Source organism: Emiliania huxleyi (assembly GCF_000372725.1).
Source record: "Emiliania huxleyi CCMP1516 unplaced genomic scaffold EMIHUscaffold_1, whole genome shotgun sequence".
Taxonomy (NCBI): Eukaryota; Haptophyta; order Isochrysidales; family Noelaerhabdaceae; genus Emiliania; species Emiliania huxleyi.
Genome location: NW_005202428.1, coordinates 380,878 through 405,222, shown reverse-complemented (window position 1 = coordinate 405,222; position 24,345 = coordinate 380,878). Strand labels below are relative to the sequence as shown.

Genomic DNA, 24,345 nt, shown 5'->3' with positions numbered 1-24,345 from the left:
AGCTAGAGGCACAAATCCACCGCTTTTCACCGAGTCCGTCCCAACCGATCGGAATCACCCGAGTGAATCACGCAAGGCACGCCGTGTCCATGTCGACTCGCCGGGGCCGCGCCGGGCCGCACGCCCCTGCTCCGGCAGACGCGGCGCCGGCGCGGCTCAGGCGCTGGGTCAGCGCGTGCGACCACCGAACCACCCGGAGAAAGCAGCGCACGATGCGTGCGACTTGGGTCTCGCTCGACGACCCTACGGGGGCTTCCACATCCTCCTGGAGCGTGCGACGACGAGTGTGCTCCGTGGCGTGGCTCGCCGTGCTTTGCTTCAACCTGTCGCTGGCTTTCTCGATCGCGACACGGAGCCTGCCCGCCCGCTCGCACACGGTGCTGCCGCCGCGAGGCTCCGTCGTCCTGGTGACTGGCGCCAAGTCGGGGCTCGGCCTGGCCTCGGCGGCCAGCCTGGCGGAGCAGGGGTACACCGTGTGGGCCGGCATGCGTCCCTCCCACCTCAACCGCTCCATCCCGGAGCTCGACCACCCAAACATCGAGCGCATTTCGCTCGACGTCACCGACGAGGCCGACGTGGCGGCGCTGCAGGCGCGGCTGCAGAACGTCACTCTGGCCGCGCTGGTGAGCAACGCCGGCGTGGCGCACAAGATTGGCCACGCCGCCTACGTCGACGACGCCCACCGCCTCTTCGACGTCAACGTCTTCGGCGCGATGCGAGTCTTCTCCGCCTGCCTGCCGGCGCTGGTCCGGAGCGGCGGCCGCCTCGTCCTTATCACCTCCTTCCTTAGCGTCGTGCCGCTGCCGGGCCTGGCGACGTACACGGCGACCAAGGCGGCGCTGGAGGGCTGGGCCGCGGCCGTCCGCATGGAGAACATCGTCCCCGTGAGCACCGTCATCGACGGCTTCATCCGGACGCCAATCTCGGACACGGACAGTCACTACCACAAGCCTGGGTGGCCGTACAAGCGGTCGGTCGGGCCGGGCGGGCTGCAGCAGACGTGGATGGACGCCTTCGACACGCAGCTCGACGAGCACACCGGCGCAGTCGCCCGCGCCATCGCCGACCGGTACCCGCGCCACCGCTACGTGGTCGGCTGGGACGCCACGCTGACGATGGCGGCGGTGTGGTTCTTCCCGGGCTGGCTGGTCCACCTGTTCATCAACGGGCTCTACGACTGGTTCGGGTAGGGCGTGCGCCCGCGCGACGGTCGGGCAGATCCTTTACTTGTGGTGCGTGTGTGTGTGTGTGCAGTGCTGTGTCTTCCCACATTCAGACAGTCAGAGGAGCGGGAGAGGGCGAATGCCCCCCGTCACGCCGCTCACTTCTCTTTCTAGTGGCAGCGCTCTTGTCGGGCGGGCTGGTATGTTGGCGATGAAAAATAGAGAAACCCTGTTCGAGGGCCCATATGCCCCATGTTGGCGGTGAAAAATAGAGAAACCATGTTCCAGAGGGCCCACATGCAGGGGGCGTTTGCCCCCCGCCCCCCGCCCCCCCCCCGAAAAAGCCGTATATCTAGAGCTTGTAGCTTCTTGAACGGCCCACCTACTCCACGGCCGAGGCGTCGCCCGCCCCTGCAAGCCCGCCCGTCTCGAGCCGCTCGGCGGCGTCGAAGCGCGAGAAGGCGAAGCGCGTCTCGTACGGCGACGGCACCTCGTACATGGCCGCTGAGCCCTCGATCGCGCCCTCGGCGTTCGCGCTCGTCTCGAAGAGTCCTTCCTCAGGGTAGATGTCGGTGGCTCCGTGGCGCGGCGAGTGGGAGGAGAAGCTCTGCCCGACGATGCCTAGAGGAAAGCTCGAGGCTGGCCTTCTCGGCTCCAGAAGCATCGGAGAACAGCTGCCAGTGCGTGACAATGCCGTGGGGGAGCGAGCGGGCGGCAGCGCCGTCTGCTGCGCTGATGCTGACGTCGAGCCGGTGGCGCGGGCCGGAGAGCCGATCGTACACGTGGTTGCCTGACGTAGCAGTCGTGACGCGCGTCAATCGTGCCGCCCGAACGGCATTGCTTTTATATTCCTCCCCCTCCGCGTGGTCGCCTGTGACGCGGGTCGTCCAGCCCTTCTTGTCCTCAATTGTCGCCGAAGAGTACCCGACGCGGGTGACTAGCTCCTCGCACGTCTTGTTGCCCGTCGCGCCGAGCTTGAAAAAGTGACCGCCGCAGGTGCCGTTCACAAAACGCCATCCTACAGCGTACGCAGACCGTCTGGCTAGCGTGCGGGCTCCTCCCACATCCACGCGAGGGCTCGTGCCGGTGTTGAAGGCGTCAAACTCGGACGCCCACACAGAGAGGTTGGCCCACTTCCGCTTGGCGCCGCCGACTCGAGCAACCACGTGTACCTAATTTGTGCAGACGCTTGGTGATTTACCAGCGTCTCTCTTTCGACGGGGGGGGGGGGGGGGGGACTGCGCCCCGGTGATGAAGGAGCCGTGCACAAGCAGCTGGCCGCCGTGCAATCTGAAGGTTGCGTTCTCGGTCTTGACGTTGCAGGCCAAGCCGGGGGCTGAGAAGAAGGAGTAGTACCTTCTCCGGGGAAAGTTATTTAGTACGACCCCGGTTTCGGATATCGGCGAACGATCGGAAGGGTGCCGCCTGCGCACAAATGGAGTCCAGCGATGTGGGACCTCAGTCCCAGAAGCTTGGAGCTTCAGGCCGCGACCACGCGGCTAGGTGGACACTAAAGTGCCATTTTGGCGCCAAATCTTGGCGGGAAATGACACGTGGCTTGGCGGGAGTGTGGTGTGGCTGCGCTAATCGCCAGCGCTGCTGTTGAGCGCCAGCTGCTGCTCCCTTCAGCCAGACGGCCGGGCCTGCGCAGCACGACCGCTGGCCTTCCTCCTGCACCACAGGAGCGCGCCAAGGCGCGCGTCTGGGCAAGCAGTGCGTCTCATCGCGATGCGAGAGTCGACGCTGTGACGCCGCCGCTCGCCGGCTAGAATGACAGTGGCAGCATTCGAGTACGCGTCGAGCTGTGCGTACCAGCACTCGTATGCGAGCTCATTGTGTCCCTGAGCTGCTGTGGGGTGCGTGGGCTCAGCTGCGGAGCACGTACTGGGCGGCGGTAGGGGGGTCGTACTAAATAACTTTCCCCGGAGAAGGTAAGTGTCATGCTTGCCGCGCAGGTCCGCACGCCCGCCGTGTGCAAAGTGAAGGTGCCTGCGAGACGAGCGCCAACGTGTAGCTGCTGTTCGCCTGCAGGCACCGCCCGTCTCTGCGCCGGGGATGGGGAGAGCTACACTCTCTCGAAACATCTGACTCGGCTACGGGTCCCTTTCGACGAACCCGCCGCTGCTGGGACTCGCCGGCGAGGGTGGCGGCGATGCCTGCAGCAAGGGCGCGATGCCCGGCAGCAAGGGCGGCGATGGCGAGAGCGGCGGTGGCGAGGGCGGCAGCGCGGGCGGCGGTGTCGAAGGTGGTAATGGCAACGACGGCGGAGGCGGCGGAGGCGGCGCGCTCGGAGGCTTTGATCGACTGTAGGTAAGGGTGCCCTGAAAGTCAACCTCCAAATTGCACCCAGTCGAGGCATCCGTCGCGATAGCACCTGTAAGGCAAGACAAGGTAAGGTAAACTTCTCCAAGGTGGTAAGGGGAGGGGGCAACCCTCGCGGCTGTAGCACCTGTTGTCGTGCTGCCAGAAATCTGGGCGGCATCGTTCTCCTCGTCCAAGTTGGGGAAGGTCGGGTTGGTTGTGATCTGAATAACGCCCAGCTGGATAGTATTGTCGAAGGCCAGCGGGAAGGAGACTTGCTGGTTGGATGTGAAGCGCATGCACGACCCAGAGTATTGTTCCCCCGCCTGGAGTCCACAGCCGGGGCCAGAGATGTCCTCGGCCGAGAAAGAGGTGTCCGCCCAGCCTGCACTCTTGCAGAGGCCGCAACCTCCATATGACTTGGAGGTGCCAGCCTGGCTGCACGTCTGCGCGACCTCCTCTGCAGGGAGACTCGAGTAGGGGATGAAGGTCATGGTCGAGTCGTCAAATATGTCGTAGCTCGCTTGGCAAACGGAAACACCCCACGATTGGCTCTCCACCAAGCACTCCAGGAGGACCTCCATGAACGCTCCGGAATTAAAGTGGGCTGCAACATAGTCGTATCCACTGATCGATGCTTCCTGCACCTGGCTCTTCATCGCGACGGAGATGTTGTATACGGTCCCTCCCCGGATTGGCTCACCATCGAGCGTGCAGAGGTTCGGCCCGACCCTGCGCAAGTCTATCACCCCGAAGCCCGAGCAGCTCGAGAGTCTGCGTGCCTCGCTCATGATGCGCGCGCGCAGGTACGGACTACCCAACGCTTTCAACCACAGCGCGTCGACTCGCTCGCTCTTCTTGGGCCTTTCTATCAATCGACACAACTCTTACCGAGGGACCAGCTGGAATGTTGTTCTCCGTCGGGTTGTGGATAGTCCGGAATAATGTCTGGAGCTCACAGTCAGCTCAGTCGGGGGTGAGATATGTCCTCACAGCTGATGATAGACTTGCGCAGACACACACACACACACACACACACACACACACACACACACACACACACACACACACACACACACACACACACACACACACACACACACACACTGTCTAGGAATCCTAGGTTAGGTAGGAAGATGAAGAACAGCCAGGCTCGGACTGGACACCAACGCGGTATGTATGGGTGGACGCTGGACAGATGATGACGACACGAGCGACACACAGACACAAAGACTAAATTTTAGGTAGGTAGGTAGAAAGGTGAAGAACAGCCAGGCTCGGACTGGACACCAACGTGGTATGGGTGGACGCTAGACAGACTGTTTGGTGTACTTAAAAGAATTACACGCGCAAAAAGAATTTCCTCGCGGCAGTCGTGCGAAATCCCGCCCCTAGCTGGCTCGGGGGCGCGGGCGTGGCGCCTGCAGTCCTCCCCGTCTTTGTTTTCTTTTTTGTCTTGCTCTGTCTTTTAGCGGCAGCCCTGAACCTGTCGCCTCCTGTCCCTCTCCAATGCCGCCCATCACATCCCTGCTCCTGGCGGGTGCGGTGGTCCTGACGGGCGGCGCGGTGGCCACCGCGCCGCCCGCCAGCTTTTCGCGCTTCGCGGCGGCCGTCTCGCGGCTGCAGGAGAGCATGATTTCTGCCGCCAAGGCTGCCGACCCGGCCGCGGTGTGGACAGTCGACTGCCACTCGCGCGGCAAGGCGGTCATCCTGGAGGAGGGCGACGTGTGGGAGAAGGGCTGCATCTCGGTCACGCAGATTGACGAGGGCGAGCTCTCTGCCGTCCGCGCCGCCACCATCTCGGGACGCACAGGCGCGAGGATCGAGGCGGGTGCGCGGTATTCTGCGTGCGCGCTCTCGTTCGTGCTGCACGCGCGCTCGCCGCTCGTGCCGACGCTGCGAGGCGACGCGCGCGTCTTCGTCGTCGGCGAGCGCGAGTGGTACGGCGGCGGCCTCGACCTGACTCCCTCGTACGTGGAGGAGGAGGACTGCGCGTACTTCCACGCCAGCCTGGCGGCGCTGTGCGGCAGGCACGGGCCCGAGGGGACGTACGAGGCGATGAAGGCCTCCTGCGACGACTACTTCTTCCTCCCCTGCCGGCAGGAGCACCGCGGCATCGGAGGCGATCGCCTCGCTCCCTTCTCGCCTCGAGAGTGGAGAAGTTGACTTCACCTCAGTTTACCTCTCGCCTCTGCGCGCGCCCGTCGCCGCTGGCCTCGCGCCGCCCGCGCTCGCTCTGCTCTCCCCTTCCAGCCTAGCCCCCCCGCCCCCCCGCCCCCCCTCCCACTCCCCCCCTCCCACTCCCCCCCTCCCACTCCCCCCCCTGCTCCCGCAGGCGTCTTCTTTGATGACCTGGCCGAGGCGTGGGCGCCCGCGTTTTGCGAGGAGCCCCTCGCGTGCCGCCGCCGCCGCCGCGCCCGTGATTTCTTTTCTCAGCGGGCGGGGCGTCTCGTGTCTAGGACCTGCTCGCCTCCGCCCTCGACCCGACGGGGCCGTACCTGCCGCTCGTGGAGAGGCGGCGCTCGCTCCCGCACTCCGAGGCCGAGAAGGCGTGGCAGCTGCTGCGCCGCGGCCGCTACATCGAGTTCAACCTGCTCTATGACCGCGGCGTCAAGTTTGGCCTCTCGCCCGACTCGGTGGAGCGGGTCCTCGTCTCGTCGCCGCCGCTCGTCGCCTTCCGGTACAAGGCCAGCGCCGAGCAGCCCGAGGGCTCGCGCGAGGCCGCGACGCTCGACGTGCTCCGCCATCCGCGCGACTGGGTGGCAGCCGGCGGCGGCGGCGCCTCGTCGGCTTCCCGGGAAGGGGACAGCGCGGCGGCGGCGGGTGGCGGGAGGGAGTGAATTTGGTTAGACATCTGCACGATTTAGCCTTCGTGAGCAGGACTCCTCCCCGACGGGGCCCAGAACAGAATCACAAAAAATATACTCTCCGACGCCGAGCGCGAGGTTCGCCCGCCCCCGGGGCTTGCTGGTCCAAGTGGCGTGGGCCGTGGACTCTGAGGTTTCGCGCGTCCCCCTGGCCCTAGCCCTGGTTGGTCCAAGTGTGGCGTGGGCCGTGGCGGTCAAGACAGAGCTGTCGACGCAATGCGTTTCCGCGCCGCGTCAACGCGGGTCTTCAGAAGGATGTCCTCATCGCGGCCCTCGATGCTCATCAATGGTGCTCTCGTGCACGGCGGCACCACGGCTGCCGTCATCAACCCTGCCAGCGGCCAGGAGTTTGAGCGGGTGCCGAATGCGTCGGCGGCGGACGTCGACAGCGCGGTGGCGGCAGCCAAGGTCGTGTGCATACTCCCGCTAGTGCCATACAACGTAGCAGTTGTGTCTTGTGCGCCTGAACCTACGCACGCCTGCCTTGCGCAAAGGCGGCCTTTGGCGGATGGGCTGCGCTGCCCTTTGCGAAGCGCGCCGCCTGCTTCATCAGCTTTGCTGCCCTGCTGGAGAGGGACAAGGGGCGGCTCGCAGCTGCGCTGTCGCAGGAGCAGGGCAAGCCACTCAAGCCCTTTGCGGTGGGCGAGGTCAAGATGGCGATAGGCAAGGCAAAGGCATGCGCGGACTCGGCCAACGAGCTGGTGCCAGAGGAGTACGAGAGGAATACAAAGGGGCGGTGCACCTGCCTCTGGGCGCCACGGGGCGTCGTCGCCGCCATCTGCCCCTGGAACTTTCCACTCGCGATCGCCGTCAACAAGATGCTCTGCCCGCTGGTGGGCGGCAATACGGTGGTGCTCAAGCCGTCGCCGATGACGCCGCTCTCCACGCTCCTGCTCTCGGACCTTGCGATGGAGGCATTCCCGCCTGGCGTGGTCAACATCCTCGCAGGAGGCAGTGATGTCGGCGCGGTGCTCGTCGAGCATCCCGACGTCGCCACCGTCACCTTCACCGGCTCCAGTGCTACCGGGAAGCGCATCATGGCCTCGGCGAGCCCTTCGCTCAAGAAGGCGCCGCGCCGCAGCTGTGGCAGCGCAAACGCCTCGGCGTCTCGTCATGATCCCGGAAGTCATCTCGGCGGCAGGTGCTGCTCGAGCTCGGGGGCAACGATCCGGCCATCGTGTTGCCGGGCTCGGACGTCGCAGCGCTCGCGCCGCAGCTGTTTCAAAAGGTAGGCTTTCAACACACACGCGGTACCTGGGTATGATACGAGCGAAGCGTGCCTGCGTACCGCAGGCGATGTTCAACACCGGCCAGGTCTGTGTCGCGCTCAAGCGGCTTTACGTCCACGCCTCGCAGTACGAGGAGATGGTGGCCGCACTGGGCGCCGAGGCGCGAGAGAAGGTGCAGCAGCTCGGCGACGGCCTCACGCCCGGCACCGTCTACGGACCACTGAACAATGCGATGCAGCGCGACCGTGTCGAGGTGCCTCGCAGAGGTGGACCACGATGTGCACGTCCACCCACATCCAGCCTGATTTCTCTTCGCAGGAGCTGGTGGAGGACGCAAGGGCGGATGGCGCGCGCGTGGTTGCGGGAGGAGAGCGCGTACGGCCACCTTCCGCTCCACAGGGCTTCTTTTACGCACCAACAATCCTCGCCGACTTGCCCGACACAGCACGCATCGTGCGCGAGGAGCAATTTGGCCCCGCGCTACCGGTGCTGTCGTACGAGACGGTGGACGAGGCGGTCGAGCGCGCAAACGACTCGGAGTACGGCCTCGGCGCGTCTGTATGGGGCGCCAACGTGGCAGAGGCGGCCGGCGTCGCGGCGCGCCTGCAGGCAAGGCGACGTGCGAGATGCGGCCGAGGAGAGGGGGGGGGGGGCGGGTAGGGAGAGGGCCGTCAACACTCAACGTCCGACGCCCACGCAGGCGGGCAGCATCTGGATCAATAACCACCTTGGGTCCGGCCTTGACATTGACGCTCCGTTCGGCGGCGTCAAGGAGAGCGGCATCGGCAAGGAGAATGGTGGCAAGCTCGCCTTCAAAGCGTTTTGCGACGAAAAGTACCTCTACGCGCCCTTCCCTTTGTAGTGTCGAGCCGGGTGCGGTGCGCGTCTGATTTTTGTGTTTGTCGCGTCTGCGGACGGCGCGCGCTCGTCGTCGTCGAGTCGCCCTTTGACAGCTTCGGGCCCGCCACCTACGAGCGCGACGAGCTCGGCTTCACCAACCGCGACCTGGTGCCCGCGGAGGCCAACCAGAAGGAGCTGTACGGCGACCTCGACCCGCTCGCGGCGCCGTGGCGCAAGCCGACCCCGTCGATGCGCGACGCCAAGGAGGGGCTCGGCGAGCTGCTGAGGCGAGAGTCGGACGACCGCGTCCGGAGTCGGTAGTCGCGTCTGCTGGTGGTGCGTTCCTGTGCGCATTGCACCGAACGAGAGCGTGGCATGTTTACTCACGCCGACCTCCGTTCCCTTGCGGCTCCTGCTACCTCGTATAGGTCGTCGTATAGATCGTACGCTGCGTATGCTGCGGCGCCCTAGAGGTGGCGCCTCGCTTGCACGACCCGCAGGGCCGCTTCTGCCGGGCTACGAGTTAGGGAGTCGACAGCCGTAGCGTGCAACGGTCTGCCCGCACCGCAGTCCGCGCCGGAGGTAGCGGCAGCCCGCAGGAGCGCCGCGGCAGCAGAGAGTACTCCACCCCCCTTCCGTTTTTATGGCGCATATGTGGTCAGAAGTCTCACTTCCGCACACCCTCGCGAGCGAAAATCCTGCAGCCGGTTGTCGGTATGCCTCCCACCGCATCGGCGCGCGCGTCGCGGGCCTCTCGCCAGCGCAGCTGTGCGCCATCATCGAGGCGCAGGCGGGCGCGAGCGCCGCCGCGCTGCGCGTGGCGGAGGAGCACGCCGCTCGGCTCGTGGAGCAGCCCGAGTGGATCCTCTCCGAGGTCCTCCTCTCGCCGGACCTCGCCCCGCACATCCTCGCCCAGCTGCCGACCACGGAGCACGCCGTCAAGGGGACGTGCCGCGCGTGGCGCCGCGGCTGGAAGGAGACGCTGAAGAAGCGCGAGAGGCCGCGCCTGCTCGTGTTCGGCAGCCACGGCAGCAACGATGGCGAGCTTGAGCGGTACGACCCGTCCACGAATGAGTGGGAGGAGGAGGCTGTGGCGCCAATGCCGACGGCACGAAATGAAGCCGGCATGGCGGTGCTCGACGGCAAGCTGTATGCTGTGGGCGGCTATAGCGAGCACGACTACCGCAGTCTCAGCTCGGTGGAGCGGTACGACCCGGCGGAGAATGCGTGGGAGGCGGTGGCGCCGATCTCTACGGCTCGGGAGGATCTCGCTGTCGCGGATCTCGATGGTTCGCTGTATGCTGTGGGAGGGCACAGCGCCGGCGCCCTCAGCTCAGTCGAGCGGTACGACCCGGCGTTGGATGCGTGGGAGGAGGTGGTGCCGATGGCGACGGCGCGGCAGGCTCACGCCGTGGCGGTGCTCGATGGCAAGCTGTATGCGGTGGGCGGCTTGAACGACGACGACGACTCCCTCAGCTCGGTGGAGCGGTACGATCCGGCTGCCAATGCGTGGGAAGCGGTGGCGCCGACGGGGACGACTCGCTTCGGGGCTGGGGTGGCGGTGCTCGACGGTAAGCTATACGCTGTTGGCGGGTACAGCGACGACGGCGGCGTCCTCAGCTCGGTCGAGCGGTACGATCCCGCCACGAACGCGTGGGAGGCGGTGGCGCCGATGGCAGCGGCGCGGTATCGTCACGCTGTTGCGGTGCTCGATGGCAAGCTGTATGCGGTGGGCGGACAGGGTGCCGGCCACAACCGCCTCAGCTCGGTCGAGCGGTACGACCCGGGCGAGAATGTGTGGGAGGCAGTGGCGCCGATGGCGACGGCGCGACGCGCTTCTGTCGTAGTCTTGATGTAGTGGGCTTAGGCGCGGGTGCGGCGGCTCTGTCCACCTCAGGTCTTGAGCGCTCCCAGCTAGTACCTCTCTCCGCCCAGCGCGCACAAAATACAAAAAGACCCGCCTGAGACCCCCGTGAGCCGTGTATGAATAGAGAATACGCACAAAGCACAAGCTCGTGCACATTGACGATGACACGTACACTTATGTGTGGAGTGTGCAGTGTTGCGCAGACGCACCTCGCACATCAGCTGACTCATGATCTTTTGTTTTCCGAAAACAAAACGCGTCCCGACGATCCAAACCACACAAAAACTCTCTCTTTTTAAGAACTCTCTCTCTCTCTCTCTCTCTCTCTCTCTCTCTCTCTCTCTCTCTCTCTCTCTCTCTCTCTCTCTCTCTCTCTCTCTCTCTCTCTCACGATCCACACGAAACCAGGACGCACGGCAGTCGGCACCCAACAAAGCTCCGAAAAAAACAGAACAGCCTGGACTGTATGTATGTATGTAGGAAGGTGAAGAACACTGCTCGTTCTCAGGGTGGCACATTCCTGTTCACACCCACACACGGGGTAATCACCTCCCGCTCCCCCATGAATGTGAATCGCCGAACTTGAACGGCGGGCGCTTGACGAACCAGGGGGGAACGGGCGTGGCAACCACAACCACGTCGGGCGTGGTTGTGGCAACTCATGATCGAACCAGCGACTCATAGAGTCGAACCACGACTCATAGAGTCGAACGTAACCACGGCGGACGTGGTAGTGGCAACCACGGCGGACGTGGTTGTGGTCGATCATGATAAAACCGGAAAGGAATAACAAAAGCCACCCCCACGACTGAAAAGTCTTAATGGACCTGTCCTAGACTCTGTGGCTGAAGTAGCGTGTGCGTCGAAGCCACAAGAGGGCTGGCGTCGTTCGGAGTTCCTTGAGAGGGGGGTTGGCGTATTTTGGTTTCCCTGAACGGTTGATGCGGTGGGAGGCCATCGGCGCGGGCGGCTGCAGGACAGGCGAAATAACGAACGAAGGCAAGAGGATTTCGCTGGAAGAGTGTGCGGTACTGATTTGCCGGGCCACCCTGTCCAGAGAGGCATGGATGCCAATCTGGGGTCTCTCGACCGAGTCTATGAAGCCCTGGCCGCCTTCCGGTGGTGGCAGAGGTTATGGAACCAAGCGACGGAGATGGTGCGGGGGTACGGGTGTTCCAGGGGGTCACGACACGCACCGACCCTTCACGAACCGATTTGCCGAGTGGGGAGGGCGCCGGAACCGAAAAAGATTTGCTTTGGCCGCCCTTGGGCGAGCGTCGCGCGCAGACTCAGACAGGCCCGCTCCCCCTAGACGGCGGCCCTCGCCTCGAGTCGAACGGCCTCGCTGTACGGGGGCCGCAGTGACTCGGACGAGCTCTAGAAACTGCCGCCGAGTCCAACGGTGCCCGACCGAGCCGTGAGCGCGTCCTCCGATTTCCTCAACTCATGGCTGTGGTCCAACTGCTGGATCTTCAAGGCTGGCCACCAAATTCGACCACCAAATCGGGGTAGACATCACCAGCAGCTCTTTCGTTCATGTACTTGCCGAATCCTAACACTGGCTTGCCCCTAGAGCCAGACGGCATATGGCCGTCGGGCGGGCAGCCTTACAAGGGCAGAAACGTGACGGCGCACAACAAGATCATCTATGGCGCGAGCAGGGTCACGCTCCCCACGGTGGACGTGGCCGACCTGCCAGCCCTGCAACCCCTTGCGATACCAGCACCAAGCACCAGCATGTTGCCGGCGACAGAAGAGCTTCACCGCCTTGGAACCGAGGCGCTCAGGCTGGTGGGCCACTGAAGGAGGATCTTAGCACAGTGCTCAACAGGTCAGCGGCGCGTAGCAGGTAGGTAAGGTAAAAATCCCCGACACAGCAGCCCCCCCCCCCCACCACCCGAGCGGCCGAGCGATTTCTTTTCGTTGTTCTTTTGTTTTGTTTCGTCGCTGGCTGGTGGTGGCTGGGCTTAGTTGTTTCTTGTTGTTGTTGTTGTTTGCCACACACACGCACCCCTTTGGGGTCACAGGCCCCCCCCCCCCCCCCCGCACACACACACACGCCGCCGCCGCGCGAGCGCCGCGCAGCGGCACACCTGCTCAAAAAGCGGACTGGTCGGCAGGTTTAGGGAAGGAGGCGACGCAGCAGGCGTCCTCCCCCCCGGGGCAGGCGCGCGGCTCGCGCGCCGCCCCACCCACGCCGGCCCGCGAGGGCCGGTCGTCCATCGCCATGTCCCGGGACGTCCAGCGTGGACATGTCCAGGGGGAAGCTGTGACTAAGGGCACCCCGTTCCTCCTATCCCCGCACTCCCTCAGCAGAGGGCTTCCAGGCCGCGGTCGGCCTGGGTCGAACAGGTAGGGACCAGATCGCTAAGCTTCCACTGGTGCGAACAGGTACGAGACGTCGTCCGAAGCCGCCTCCGCAGTGTACTGCCGAGCCCCACCCCGCTCAGCAGTACATATGTTGCTGCCCAAACAGCAGCACCTCCATCTCCTTGCCACCAAATCAGGGGTAGGGGGCAGCACCTACCCTACCCCCAAACACCTCGAACCCAGTTGGTGCACACGCTGGCTCAGACGGCTGGCAGCAGCGCAAGTGAAGTACGTGGCGGGTCGTCTCGCAGATTGGGCCTATCGAAAGAGCAATGCGTCCCTCGAGGGTCGTCTCGCACATTCTCTGGCAGGCTGTTCCTGTGGCGTGCATTCGCCTGGGCATCGCCTCGAAGATCATCGTTGACACAATTGCTGGACGGACCAGGCCGGGTGGTGGTGGCGTGCAGGCGGCTGCGGGAGCGCGCCTCACCAGCGACCGAGACTCGCTGCAGATCGACCTGTTCGCGCCGGTTGGCCTCGACTTTGACGACTCGCTGCTCACGCCTCTGCGGTGCGACTTCGGCGTCAACACCTCTCGCGTGACGCCTCTCGATGCTGCAACCAGCACTCCGGGCGAGAAGATCAGCTACGACGACGAGACGGGACAGATGCGCTTCGAGCCCGTGGGGTGGGAGTGCTGGGATGAGCTCTGCGCGTGGGAGCCGCCGATGGCCGAGTCCGCGTACGACGCGCTGCACGTGATTGTCGAGGGAGGCGGCGCCGGGGAGGTGCGGGCGACTCTCCGCGCGTGCGAGGCCGCTCGGCGCGGGAGCGGCGGGAGCGGCGGGAGCGGCGGGGGCGGCGGGGGCGGCGGGGGCGGCGGCAGCCTGCCGTGCGTCGGTGTCGAGCCGATCCTGCACGAGGTGGACGCGGCCGCTCTCGCGGGGCTGCGCACCGTGACACGCATCGCGACGGTGTGCTCTCCGGACTTGGCCGCCGCGGTGTGCATTGCCCGCGTCGCCAGAGCAGAGCGAGGCGCTCGCGGCGCCGCGGCTGCGGGAGTGGCGCTCCGCCCCGCCCACGACGTCGCGCCGCCGTCGCTAGCCGCGCTGCGCCGCTCCCTCGACGCAGCGGGGCCATCGGCGGCGAATGACGCCGCGTCAACCGCCTTGCTCGACGTCGCCGCGGACGCGTTTGACGAGCTCGCGATGCAGCCCGGCGCGATCCTCGCGATCCGCGACGGGGCGCACGGCTCCTACCTCTACTCGCGGCCGGCGCCGCACGCGCCCCTCGCCCACTGGCTCGCCGACGCCGGCCGGCGTGACTTCGAGTGGTTCGCCGCGGTGCCGGCTGCCAGGCTCGACGCCGTGGCCGACCCCACCGGCGCGGGCAACGCGTACGCAGGCGCGCTGACGGCGCAGCTCGCGGCGGGGGCGGAGCCGGTCGCCGCGGCGGCCACGGCCTCGGCCGTCGGCGCCGCGTTTTGCGCCGCCGACGCGTGGGCGCCGGAGGACGCCGCTGCCGCGGGCCGGTGGGTCGGGGCGGCGCGAGCCGAGGTGCTGTCGCGGACCCGTGTGCTGGTGCAGGAGGGGGAGGGGGCTAGGGGTGCAGGCCGCCGCGCAGAGACCAGGGCCGCAGAGTTCTAGTAAGTGCTAGGTTTTGTGGCATCATGTCAGCTGAAAGTGAAACGCCTGAATATTGGTATACGCGCAAACTGTGAGAGAATCGCAACGCTCTGTACGTATGTTTCGGGATTTCCTATGTCGGTCTCGTACGCGAGGGCCCGTCTTTGAGCGCAGGTCTCACAATGATTACAGAACTAGAACACGGCCCGCCTTTCGTGGGCTTAGACAAGGCTGTCTAGCTAGGGCCCGTCTTTCGTGGGCGATTTCGAGGAGGACTGCCAGCGTTGGCTCCGATGCCCGGCGCCGTCCACTAAACCTAACACCATCCATGCCCCTCCTGTTCAGCACCGGTTCCTGTCGTCTAGACGTGGAGACGCGAGGATCGCCTCCCTTGCCCCACGCGTGTGTCAGGAGAAGTTTCCTCGTTTACCTTACCTTAGCACCGGTTGTACGTCGCACAGTTGCGCTTCGCGGTGCTCAGTCGGTCCCAGTACTTGCCGAGTGGGTGGTTCGCATACGGTAGGCCGCCGGCGTAAGGGGTGTAGTCTTGGTGTTGGGCCCATCCGTAGAGGGACAGCCAGCCGACGGGATCGAGCAGGAGGTAGCCGCCGTCGCCGACGTGGAACCACCCAGTGTTGCATGGCGGCACAGATGGCACGTTGTCATTGTAGTTGACCCAGCGCTGGGTGCGGACGTAACCATTGGGAGGCACACGCAGTCCGTAGTCGCGGGGGTGATCCGAGTATCGATCGCTGCTGTGCTGGTCGGGCCCTGTCCAAAGAAAGACCTCAGGGTGACTGCCTGGCGGACCACTCCAGCTGCCGTCGTCATTCCATCCCTGCTGCACATCCCTGGCCGAGTTGCCGTATTTCTCGCCCCACTTCTGGAAGACGCGGGGAGCGCCTGCTGTGCGAAGCAGCACTGCTGCATTGTAGCGCAGTGCCATCTCCGTGGCGCCGAGGGCGCCAAGGGCTCCGCCCATCGAGTGTCCCACCACCACAACTGGCGTGTTGGCGAAGGAGTCCGCCACGGCATCAATAGCCTGACGCAGCCCGGGCTTCCCACCCTTGCCATCCATGACTTCAACATAAAAGTCGACGAACCCGGCCGCGGCGCCGAACATCCGGCCGCGTCGACCGAGATCGATGCCCTTCGCGCACCAGGAACCCGCGTTGGCATAGCTCCAATCCTTCTTGTCGTTTGAGCCTGCGAAGCCCAGCACGTAGATTTTCTGCGGAGTGCCGGTCAGGCTGCCGTCGTCATACCACGGGCCGAAGAAGCCCTGTGGCCCCTCCCCTTCGTCGACCTCACGGTACGCCACGGCACCATTCTCGATCAAGGTCTGCTTGGCTTGAGCCGCTTCCGCATGTATCCCGACCGTTGCTTTCTCGCTGTACTCGAAAAGGTAGGCGGCGTACATCAGCTTGACTGACTGCCTGCCCGCCTCGAGCGCAGCCTGGGAGATGAAGGTGGAGGTTGTTTCCCAGTCGCGGCTCCAAGGCTGGCACCCCTGGTTTGGATCGGTGAGCAAGCGCCCGCGTGCTGTCGCTGGCCCTGGATGATAGGCGTGGCCGTCGCACGCCGTCACATTGTGAGGGGCGAAGGCTCCGGACGGTGGCAAGAGCGCGATGAACAGCCCGATTACACACCGCATCGTGCCACTTGGAAAGCCTCCAGTGTCAGCGAGCCGACGGAGGACCGAGGGGGGTGCAACTTTTCAGCACGGCCGATTTCTTTTTTCGGTCAGTTCGAATTCTCTCGCCAACTCTCGCAGCGACATTCCTTCATGCCACCCCAACCGCTCGCGGTCTTCCCACTGGGTGCGCTTCTTAGCTCCCCGGCCCTGGGCATGTGCCAACTGCACTTTGGTTCTCGAGGTGGATATCCTTTGGCCGCGTTGGGTAGCGAGGATTGGTGTGACGCGATCCACGCAGGCGTGTTTTCTGACGGCGGACCGTCAGTGCACGGAGTTTTGCGCCCCTGCCTCCATGCTTGGTGGCTCACGCAGCCTTTTTCTTGGCGCCAGTTGCCGCTTGTCACGCGCGCACGCGAGAAGACTCACAACACTCTTGCCAACAACATAGGGGGCAAACACTCAGTCACACGCGATTTGAAATCAAAAAATTAGTAGGCCAAGAAGATCGTGAAGCCCGCGCCGCGTCCGGCGCTCGCTCCGGCGCTTGCGCTTCGTGGCGGCGCCATGAGCCTGCCCGAGGCGGCGGTCGCTGCCAATGGTGTGACGAGCGCTTTCTACGGGACGATGATGCTCTTCGCCACGAACAAGCTCATGGCGTCGTACGGCTTGGAGGCGGTGGCATTCTTGTCGCCGACGATAGGCGCGTTCCAGTACCTCGGCGCAATGCAGATGATGGTCGCCCTGCGCTGCTACGCTGCCCCTCGTTGCAAAGGTCCGCGATGCGTGAAGCAGACCCTCGAGGCCATGATCTACCTGAACCTGTCGATGCTGACCGTCGCCGGCATTCGCGCTTACATGGGCTCCGCGCCGTCGAAGAAGAACGTCGCCATCTTCGCCCTCCTCTCCGCCCTCTCGTACTTTGGCTGGACCAAGTCTGAAGACACACGCGCCAAGATTCGAGAGCAGCGCGGACCCCCCGCGGTACCCCTCAGAGCTTCGTTCCTCTCTTATCTGCCCGAGGTGCGGCACAATCTGCTCAGGTATACCTAGCTTAAGTGTGCAGTCTCGGTGTACACTGATGTTTATTGCGCGTCAACCGACACCAACACGACCTCTGTGGGGGTGGCGGGCCCGCTGGCTCGCAAAATGGGCGTAGCACAGCCAGACGAATGGCTTGTAGGTACAACACGCGCTACTGGGGGAGTGAGACATAGCTCATAGGTCATAGGAGAAATGCCCTAATTGTGTAATGAGTGAACATGAGGGTGCATCAACATCGCACGTCCACCACACACACACACGCGCTCGGTCATTCCTTGATCGGCAACGCTCGGTCATTCCTTGATCCAACGGCAACGCTCGGTCATTCCTTGATCGCGGGAGCTGCTGCTACCTTGTTCGTCCACGGCTCCTCCTCGTCCGCACAATACGCTACTCGCTAGACATGTCGCTAGACTCTCTAGACACAACACGTCACACACGAGAGTGGGGCAAGGTTTCTTTAGGGATATAGGGCTGTGGCAACACTCGCATCCAACGACCGAACCGGCCATCGAATGTGCCAGAGGCTCTGCGCTCCGAACCACATCGCAGATTCCGGGATCTGCGAGCTCTCCCGCACCCACACCCCCATTACGCGAGACCAGAGCGCAGAGCGGCAGGGTTAGGGAGTGCAGAAGAGACGAACGCGCTGTCAATACGAGGCTCATCTCGCACTCAGCCCTGCAGTGGTATAGTGTCCACAAGGTACCAACCCTCCACAGGCCCCTGCGTACTCCACACCTCAATGCAATCGACCAGGAATGAGGTCGGAACTCGCTGTCTGATCTGAGCCGCAAGCTGGGGCAAGTGCGCACGCTTCAGCTCGGGGCTCAGGTCCCCATAAATGAGCGAAAGATGTGGCATGTAGTGTGGATCGTTTGAGCGCTCCTCAAACACCATTCGTGCTGCCCTGTTGGCCGCAACTCCTCGTCTGGAGCGACAAAGGGTCTGGTGCCAAACTCGGCGCTGCCCACCTTGAGCACGTCGCCGGTGTCGGACGAGACAAGCAGGACGCCGTCAACCTCGGTGTCCTTAACAGCATAGACGACCGCTGCTGTCAGGCCCGCATTGATGCCGACCGAGGCTAGCAGCGCGAGCACCAGCACCATCGCAAACCTCCGAAAGACCTGAGAGATCTTGCGCTCCCTTGTGGCCTCCTTTTGGGCCTCCCGCTCCGCCGCCGTCTTCTTGGCAATGTCCTCGGCGACGTCGACAGCTTCTTTCGCGTCAATGACGCCATCGTTGTTGTCGTCGAAGCTCGTCATCACCATTGACGGGCCACCGCCGGACTCTGGCGGCGACGGCGGCGGCGAGAAGGCCGAACGGCGAAGGTGTCGCGAGATCGAGGAGGACGTACCGCAAACCCCGCAAAGTGGCCCGTTTTCTCAGTGTACTTTTAGCTTACTGGGAGAAAGGGGAGAACGGCACGGCGGGCGCGGCACTGTAGGAGCGGCGGTACGGCGGCACGGCGGTAACGGGCGGCAGGGGGGACGGCGGGCTAAACGGCAAGGGCGGCGCGGCACGGAGGAAGGAGCGGCACGGTAAGGAACGGCGGCACGACGGCAGACCACCGCAGCGAACGGCGGAGCATTGGGCGGCGGGAAAACGGCTGGGCGGGGGGGGGAGGGGGGCGAGGGTGAGGCGAGGGTGGCGGCTTTTTACCCACCCACGCCCGTGCGCGCGTATCTTAAGGATACAGTCCCTCGTCACAAGCTGCCGCCGCAACTTGCGGAACTGATCTACGACAAGGCGCGCAAATGCGTGCATGGCTCACAGCGAGCACCATGCGTAGAGCTTTCTGACGCAAAGGTCTGAATAGGCAGCTCGGCGTGTCGCATCCGTGATGCGTGGAGACTGAGAGTTTGCGCGCCAGAGCTGCTCCATACTCAAACGTAGAGCACCCACTAATTAAGCGGTCGCCGCCAGCAAAGAGTACAAATACACATATGTAGGGAAGCTTGGGTACAGAGAATCTCGCGTGAATCTTTCCCCTCCGCCCCAGTTGAGAGGAGGCTCCTGCCAAGGGGGGTTGCCCCCCCCCCCCCCCTAGCGCGCGCGAGGGCAGTCTTAGCGGACGGTATGCTTAGGCACCATTGTGCGCCATCGTTCCACTGAGCGGAGGGCTGCGTGGCCGGGCATGTAGACGGACTCGTGAAGCAACGGTGTAATCAGGGGCTCGTCGTCGATCGTGGGGGTGTAATAGTAGAATGAGAGCGACTTTCGGGCCTCGCCGTGCGGGTGGTTGACCGGGTCGAGATGGCCGTGAATGGAGACGTCAGTAACCGAGAAGATGGCGATCCGATTGAGCTCAGGCAGAACTTTTTTTGAATATTGAAGGAACGAGTAGCGCGGGTCGGTCTCCCACAACTCAAAGGAGCCTCCCCACTCCTCGCGCCAGCCCTCGTTCAGGTACATTAGCAAATTTAGGCGTCGCCAGCCTGGTGTGACCACCGTGCAGCCAGGTTTTGGCTCACCGTAGGTGGGAATGGGCGAAATCCCATTTTGGCAGGTCTGGTGCTTGTTGAAGTCGGTGTGCAGCGAGAGGAAACCGCCGTTAACAATCGAGAAGGGGCCACCTCCAAACATTCGGCTATCGGCCGTCAAATTGCGGATGCCGGTCAGTGTTTCGAGGAAGGCAATGAAGCGCCTCGACTGGAAGAAATCGAAGAGTCTCACAGTGCTAGGCCCAAACACCTCGGCCTGCGTGTTTTCTGGGTAGCCACCACGGCCTCGCTTCGCGCCCATTGGAGTGCTCCGCGATTTCCAGAAACTGGAGTCGCCAGATGCGGAGGAAGATGGCAAGTGGTGCTTCGCCTGAAGCTCCTTCATGCAAGCATGTGCCAACGCCTCGGGCACGAGATTGTCGATCACAATGTGCTTGTACGGATCCGCGCTCGAATACGTCGACGCATACCGTCGGGCAAAGTCCTGCAACGCGCTGTGCGAAAGATGGCCGGCTCCACGCGTCGCGCTCACATTAATGGCCGTGCCAAACGTGTAGCGCTGCCGATCCTTTGGTGGCCCGTACATCAACTCACCTGCGCCACGAGGCCGCTGCTCAAATTGCGTGCCGCAGCCCGCGCCAGAGATTTCAGGTCGGCAGTGGTGGTGGCCGCGGCGGCGGACTCCTCGGTGGTGGTATGAGAAGGTGGTGCTCGACGCGGAGGATTCCGCGGGAGCCGCTGCTGCGCCAGGGAGGCACGCGATGGCGGCGGTGAGGCAGACGGCCCACGCCACGCCGCGCCGAGCCCCCTTTCCGCTCGCCGCGGTCGGCCAGGAGGCGCCGCAAGCGATGGCGAGGAGGATGAGCACGAGGGCGGGCACGAGAAGCGGCGAGCAGCTCACGAGCGAGGACGCCTTGGAGGCGACGGCGGGCGAGAAGGCCGAGGACGCCGCCGAGGCGACGCCGGATGAGAAGGCCGAGGACGCCGAGGCGACGGCAGACGAGAAGGCCGAGGCCACCGCCGTCGGGCTAGGCACGGCGGACGCGCAGTGGCCAAAGGCGGGCATGCAGACGAGGAGCAGCCACCGGAAGGCGCCCTCGGCCTTCGTGTAGCCGCCCTGCACGCAATCGGCCGCCGCCTTGAGGCCGGCGCGACCGCCGGCGCCGCACGTGCCAGCGGCGAATGGCGCCTTGCCGGACGCGGGCGGCTGCGGCTCGCGGCGCCGGTCCGGCGACTTGCAAGGAGCAGACATATCCTGCGGCCCGCCGCGCGGCTTCGGTCGCCGGTGCGAGCCGCGGCCGCGGCCCTTTGCCTTGCCAGACTTGCGCCTGCCCTTGCCAAACGTGGGATTGTTGCGGCAGCGCATGGCCTTGCGCCGGCACTTGCACCCGCACGCCGACCGCTCGGCGTCCAGCTTCGCCCGCTGTATCTTGGTGAGCAAGATCGCGGCCATCGCCTTGTCGCGCACGGCGAGATAGTACTCGCGTGACGCGGCGTCGGCCTGCCCCGCGCCCGCGACCGGCGCGCCAAGGGGCTTGGACGCCACGGGCGCAATGCCGCCGGAGGTGGGGACTCTCGGCGACGGCGACTTCTTGCCGTCGGCGGGCGTAGCCTCGTAGACGACGCTCTCGCCCAGCCGGCGGACTTCGGCCTCGACGCCGCCCACGTAGCCCGGTCCGGAGCTGCGGGCCGGCGCAGGCTCGCTCTCCCCCACCGCCGTCGGCGTGGGCAGGCCCGGGTAGCAGGCGGTGTCCTGCAAAGCGCGATAGGGGCACACGGGAAGGGAGATTATTACCGGTGGGAGAGCGAGGAGTGGCCGGAGAGAATGCTGCGGCGCGCTCACCGCTGGGTCGGGCGGGTTGGAAACGGTCTTGGCCGGCTTCTCGACCTCCTTTGCAGCCTCCTTGGCGACGGCCCCCTCGGCGACGGGCGCCTCCTCGGCGACTGCCTCCGCGGCGGCGGACACCTCGGCGGCGGCGGACTTGGCGGCCTCCTCGGTGGCAGACTCCTCGGTGGCGTCGGCTTTCTCGGTGGCGGCGGACTTGGCGGCGGCCTCCTCGGTGGTCGCCTTCTCGGTGGCGGCCTCCTCGGCGGTCGCCTCCGCGGTGGCCGACTCGGGGTCCTCCTCGACGGCGGCGCTTGGCGGCAACTCCTCGGCGGCGGCGGACTTGATGCCGCACGCCTGGGTGAGGGGAGAACACGCAAGTGTGCGGAGACAGGGAGGCCGTAGAGATGATGACAATCCTGGCGTGCGCACACTCACCTCGGCTCCGAGGAGCGAAGGCGACAGCGACGTGATGCCGACAGGAGCCGTCGGCGCCGACTCGGACGGGACGTCATTGCCGTTGCCGATGACGTCATCGAGCGACGCGGGATATATGCCAGCGGCCTCGCCTCCGGCAGCGTTGACGGTCATGTTGCCCGCCAGCGACGCCTGTGTCAGCCAGAAGGCCAGAGGATAAGTCTTGCAGGTGGGAGCGCATTGCACGTGCGCGAAAGCACACGCCTGCTTGTCAGCAAGCGGCGGCGGCGGAGGAGAGAGCTTGAGCACGAGCTGGTCACCGGCGGCCGGCACGAGCTCGAGTTTGAGCTTGTCGAGCATATTGATCGAGTTCCTGCAGCGCGGGGGGGTATGCACGCCAAAGAGAGTCGATAGATGCAGCTCATGGAGAAGGCTGTGTGACGGGTTCATGTGATAGACTGCTGCTGCTGGTTACTGGAGACTGTGCAGAGCACTACTATTATGACTGGGGACTGGAGACTGTGCAGAGCACTCCTACTATTACTGGTTACTAGACTGTGCAGAGCAGTACTATTATGACTGGTTGCTGTGCGGAGTCCTGCTGCTGCTGGCTGCTGCTGGTTACTGGATGTTGATCGAGTCGACTCGTACCTGCGAGGGGTGGATGGCGAGTGGTAGTGGGCTGAGTTCCTCTTTGAGAGGGGGGGTCGAGGGGGGGGGGGGGGGGGGGGGGGGCTCAAGGGCGCCGCACCTACTCGCAGCGTACGTAGCTTGAGGCCCAACTGCAAGAAGCCGCGGCGGCTCCCCTCGTCCCACCTTGTTTTCAGAGCGCGCAGGTGACGGCGGGCGAGCGTCAGCATCGCAAATGGGAGGAGTATGGCGCGGACTCGCTTCGGGCGTCGAGGGGGCGCAGTAGGCATGGAGGCGATTCGCGGCTGCGCGCTGGGCCGTCGCTCTGCCCGCAATCCGGGTGTGCACCACATTCATGTCGCTCGAGCCTTGGAGCGAGCCGCGCGCGGGGCGGGGCGTTCGCAGCACGGCGGGCACGGCACGAGCGCGCTGCAGCGCATGGGATGGGGGGCGAAGCGGCCGGGCACGCTCGCGCAAGGCCAACACGCGCTGCATCGCGGGGGGCGCCGGGAGAGTCGCAACCTGAGTCTGACGTGCACAACCCAGCCAGGCGCCGTAGGGATCGGACTCGAGTAGAAATCGTTCACAGAAAAACACTGGACAGCAGGTGTGTCTTGTGAGCCTGTTTGTGTCTGTGTGTCGCTCGTGCGTGTCGTCATCATCTGTCCAGGCGCCGTATACTCGAGTGCAACTCGTTCACAGAATTCTTAAGATACAAGCCTCTCTCACAGCACACTGGCACGACAAGGGCGCGGACTGGCGCGGACTGGCACACACACCGGCTCACCACCGGAGCCGCCTAAGCGACTCCGTTAAGAACGGCAATGCATTCCGCACCGTGCACAATGCCGCTCTCCCCGCACGCTAGCTCGTTCACCGTCTGCCACGCCACGGCGGTGTGGAGGACGACAGACAAGCGCTGCATCTGCAGCCCGTGCCAGTTCTTGGTGGTCCATGTGACCTCGTCCAGGTGCTGAGCATGCGAGAGTTTGTTGCTCAGCTGGTTCGCCGCCTCCCTCAGGGTGCTGCGGACCTCCTTTCCAAAGCCTCCGAAGCTCTCGAAGTCGAACAAGCGCAGATCGCAATCCTGCTCCCGCGCAAAGCGGTAATCGCCAGGCAGCTGCTGGAGCTTTCCCTTGGGGGCATCCGCATCCTCCCCCCCCCCCACCTCCTCCTCGGCCTCCTCCTCCTCCCCCGCCACCGCCGCTGCCGTCGCTCCCGACGGAGACCACTTGCCGCGCCCTTTGACCAACTTGAGCATCCCGGGCTCCGTGTTGCCGAAGCGAACATACGCCCCCTTCCAGCCGAGCTCTCCGTCGCCGGCCGCGTCCTTGCCCTTGCTCGCAAGCGAGCTCGTGAGCTTCAAATCGGCAACAAGGCGCCTGTGCCCCCTGCCGATGTTTGCCGCCGCCACGTCAGGTTGTTTTGGATTACTGTAACTGAGGTGTGCAGTCGGCTCCATCTCGATGACCATGCCCCACGCCGAGCGGAGGCATTTGATCAAACGTTTGAGTAGGAATTTGTGTCTTGTAGCATGCTTTGACCGAGGGTTAACCATCGCGGCGTCGCCAAGGACGTCGTGTAGCTGGCCGCTGAGGGCGGCGGTCGCGTACGTGCGGGCGGTCGGCGAGTACCCTCTGGCGGTGACAGAGGCGGAGGGCATGCAGCTTTCGAGTCGCAGCAGCACCGGTCACAAGGGCGTGTGCCGTGTGTAGTAGTACCCAAAAAACAAAATAAGAGGGCCTTTAACGGCACGGGCTGTCCGTGTGCTGGGGGCGTCGGCCGGCTCGCGCTTGCAGCATGGACAATACCAAACAACTCTAACACTCACACGTCATTTGGGGCCTGGAGCCCTGTTCACGCGCGCGCAAGACGTTGTGTGTGTGTGTGCAGAGGAGAGCGACGTGACAGAGCAGGAGGGGCTCTTCATTGAGCTTCGGTTGGAAAACAATCGCACTCGATCTTCACCAAACTTTTTCCTTCTGGCAAACTCTTCCATGGAATCGAGAGAGAGGGTTGTTTGTGGAGTGAAACATTCGAGGGAACACCGGCGCTTTTCTCGCGGCCGCGTTGGGTAGCGAGGATTGGTGTAACGCGATCCACGCAGGCGTGTTTTCCGCGACGGCCGATGTGTGCCCCTTCTCCCGCGA

At 64.5% G+C, this 24,345-nt stretch overlaps 7 protein-coding genes across 7 annotated transcripts; 4 read left to right on the top strand and 3 right to left on the bottom strand.

Moving 5' to 3' along the window:
* Positions 1–212: 212 nt before the first annotated feature.
* Positions 213–1,190, top strand: EMIHUDRAFT_193859 (hypothetical protein; the record flags this gene model as incomplete). Its single annotated transcript, XM_005793897.1, has 1 exon — positions 213–1,190. The coding sequence occupies one exon, from the start codon at positions 213–215 to the stop codon at positions 1,188–1,190; it is 978 nt and encodes a 325-aa protein (XP_005793954.1).
* A 3,906-nt stretch (positions 1,191–5,096) lies between these two features.
* EMIHUDRAFT_61042 (coproporphyrinogen oxidase) lies at positions 5,097–6,304 on the top strand (the record flags this gene model as incomplete). The annotated part of the gene is given in 3 exon segments (XM_005793896.1): positions 5,097–5,617; positions 5,853–5,910; positions 5,924–6,304. 3 exon segments carry the CDS (start codon positions 5,097–5,099, stop codon positions 6,302–6,304), a joined length of 960 nt encoding a protein of 319 aa, XP_005793953.1.
* A 303-nt stretch (positions 6,305–6,607) lies between these two features.
* ALDH1 (aldehyde dehydrogenase) lies at positions 6,608–8,422 on the top strand (the record flags this gene model as incomplete). Its single annotated transcript, XM_005793895.1, has 5 exons — positions 6,608–6,739; positions 6,826–7,456; positions 7,602–7,813; positions 7,879–8,133; positions 8,225–8,422. The coding sequence occupies 5 exons, from the start codon at positions 6,608–6,610 to the stop codon at positions 8,420–8,422; spliced, it is 1,428 nt and encodes a 475-aa protein (XP_005793952.1).
* A 621-nt stretch (positions 8,423–9,043) lies between these two features.
* Positions 9,044–9,386, top strand: EMIHUDRAFT_193855 (hypothetical protein; the record flags this gene model as incomplete). Its single annotated transcript, XM_005793894.1, has 2 exons — positions 9,044–9,348; positions 9,377–9,386. The coding sequence occupies 2 exons, from the start codon at positions 9,044–9,046 to the stop codon at positions 9,384–9,386; spliced, it is 315 nt and encodes a 104-aa protein (XP_005793951.1).
* A 5,252-nt stretch (positions 9,387–14,638) lies between these two features.
* EMIHUDRAFT_193852 (hypothetical protein) lies at positions 14,639–15,856 on the bottom strand (the record flags this gene model as incomplete). The annotated part of the gene is made up of 1 exon (XM_005793893.1): positions 14,639–15,856. The coding sequence occupies one exon, from the start codon at positions 15,854–15,856 to the stop codon at positions 14,639–14,641; it is 1,218 nt and encodes a 405-aa protein (XP_005793950.1).
* A 1,853-nt stretch (positions 15,857–17,709) lies between these two features.
* EMIHUDRAFT_193850 (hypothetical protein) lies at positions 17,710–18,150 on the bottom strand (the record flags this gene model as incomplete). Its single annotated transcript, XM_005793892.1, has 1 exon — positions 17,710–18,150. The coding sequence occupies one exon, from the start codon at positions 18,148–18,150 to the stop codon at positions 17,710–17,712; it is 441 nt and encodes a 146-aa protein (XP_005793949.1).
* Positions 18,151–19,072: 922 nt separating this feature from the next.
* On the bottom strand, positions 19,073–19,522 carry EMIHUDRAFT_57500 (hypothetical protein; the record flags this gene model as incomplete). Its single annotated transcript, XM_005793891.1, has 1 exon — positions 19,073–19,522. A coding segment is annotated over one exon (450 nt), but the record flags the coding sequence as incomplete, so codon positions are not given.
* Positions 19,523–24,345: the final 4,823 nt, after the last annotated feature.